Source organism: Tenrec ecaudatus, chromosome 2 (genome assembly GCF_050624435.1).
Source record: "Tenrec ecaudatus isolate mTenEca1 chromosome 2, mTenEca1.hap1, whole genome shotgun sequence".
Taxonomy (NCBI): Eukaryota; Metazoa; Chordata; class Mammalia; order Afrosoricida; family Tenrecidae; genus Tenrec; species Tenrec ecaudatus.
This window is the reverse complement of record NC_134531.1, coordinates 111,182,462-111,184,600: the sequence shown is the minus strand read 5'-3', so window position 1 is coordinate 111,184,600 and position 2,139 is coordinate 111,182,462. Positions and strand designations below refer to the sequence as shown.

General features: G+C 50.4%; 1 protein-coding gene across 1 annotated transcript; it reads right to left on the bottom strand.

Moving 5' to 3' along the window:
- Window positions 1-569: 569 nt before the first annotated feature.
- On the bottom strand, window positions 570-1,474 carry LOC142440931 (alpha/beta hydrolase domain-containing protein 17A). The gene has a single exon (XM_075543080.1). The coding sequence runs from the start codon at window positions 1,451-1,453 to the stop codon at window positions 824-826; it is 630 nt and encodes a 209-aa protein (XP_075399195.1). The 5' UTR covers window positions 1,454-1,474; the 3' UTR covers window positions 570-823.
- Window positions 1,475-2,139: the final 665 nt, after the last annotated feature.

The window sequence follows — 2,139 nt, the reverse complement described above, 5'->3', positions numbered from 1 at the left end:
AATCTTTATGTATTCCATTTAATTTTTTAACGACTTCCAGTTTTCCTAGATTCATACTTTGTACATTCCAAGTTCCGGTTATTCATTGATGCTTGCAGCTGTTTCTTCTTATGTTGAGTTGTGACCCCTCAGCAAATTAATTCCCGGAAGGCTTTACTCCATCCAAGTTACCACAGCCGACTCTTCTTTGAGAAGGGAACTCCTCCTCAGTCTTATTTTGAGTGGCTTTCGACCCGAGAGGCCCATCCTCTGGCACTGTCTCTAGCAATGTTCAACTTCTATTCACTAGATTACCAGTATCTGATAATGCTTTGAAGCTAGGCATAGGTTTCCAGTGGCTGCTTTCTCTGAATGGATGGCCTGGTCCTTCTTTGTAGTTTTTACACTGGAAGCCCAGCTAAGACCTGTTCATTTGGGTTTCCCTGGTGGCGTTTGAAAGACCAGTGACATAGCTTTCAGCATCACAGCAACAGACAAGGCAACACGGTAAGACAAACTGAGGGACAATCGTGAGGAGACATGTAACCTGCTAATTTAGAGGTAAGGAAATGGGCCCCAGAGAGATGAGGTTCTTTTTTTTTTTTTTTTTAAATTTTAAATCTTTAATTTTTGAGGATCTTTTTCTTTTTGCGTCCAAAAGGAAAGGAGTGTGTAGCTCCGTCGCCTGTGCATTGTCCGCAGCCCAGAGGAGTGTGGCCAGGTGGGCCAGGCACCGCCCCACAGTGGGCTGCCGGGTGGGCGGGAGTGTGGCCGGGGTTCTCATGCAGCCCCGGCCGGCAGACGGGGCAGGTCCTTATTGCTGAGGTCCAGGCCGGCTGGGCAGCTAGGCGCGCTGGCTGGGCAGCTCCTGGGAGATGAATCGGCGCAGGCGCTCCAGGTACTGGCTGTAGAGCTCTATGTCGTTGTGGCCTGCGCCCTCCACCCACAGGGGCTCCACAGCCTTGGGGCAGCGCTCGTAGAGCGCCAGGCCGTGCGAGAAGTCGATCACCTCGTCCTCGGTGCCATGGATGATGAGCACAGGCGACGTGATCTTGGACACCTTCTCGATGTTGGGGAATGCATCGAAGCAGTAGGTCTTCTTGGTGTCGGGGAAGGCAACGCGCATGCCCGAGGTCAGCGGGGAGTGCAGCACCACAGCAGCGCACTCGTAGCGTGAGGCCAGGTCCACGGTGGGCACCGTGCCAATGCTCTGCCCATACAGGATGATGCTGTCCGGGCTAATGCCATACCTGGTGCGCAGGGCCTGCCAGGCAGCGTCGATGTCGGCGTAGAGGTTCTTCTCCGAGGGCCTGCCCGAGCTGGCGCCGTAGCCGGAGTAGTCGTAGGAGAAGATGTTACAGTTGATGCGCGTGCCCAGGCCCACATAGAAGCTGCTCATTTGGCCCAGGTCCACCGCATTGCCGTGGGAGAAGAGAACCGTGTACCTGGCGCCGGGCACACAGCGCACGTACATGCAGGTGACACGGCTCCCACGGCTGCTGAGATGAGGTTCTTACCAAGTGCTTTCCAATGTTTAGAAATGCTTTAGGCTAAAATTAGTTGACTCCCAGTCCAGTGCTCACCCCTGTCTGTCATAGATAAAAATGCTTTATCAATTTTAGTTATAAACATGAATCAATCTCCATTCAATTCATCAAAGGGCAAACAAACTGACAAACACTGCCATCATCAGTGAAATCATGCCAATGTTGCAAACATGGCAATAAAATATTTGAGAGAAACGGGATCAAGTAAGTTTGTGATTTACTATTAAGTGGTGGGGGCGCGGAGCCAAGCTTCCATGGGTGTGGTGATATTTTATTTTATTCTCATAATGCCTGGGCTTTAGAGGCTGCAGCTATTTCTGATACTGAAACCTCATTGGCTTCAGTGTAAAGGCCCTCAAATTGCTTAAAGCATCAAGCCCCTTCTCAGTTCTAGGTTCTGAATTTATTCTGATAAAGACCAGGTTAAGCGCAGGTCTTTGTGTTGTTGCAGTTTAAAGTTCATTGCTTTCTAAATTCCTGCAGGATATGTGTTGCACACAGTCCAGCCGTGGAGGTCTAACTGTGAATAAGACTCAATCTCCCTCGACGCTCTCTGAAAATTAGGAGTTAAGACATTCTATCTAAGGAGGAGGGGGAAGGTGAGAAGCAAGCC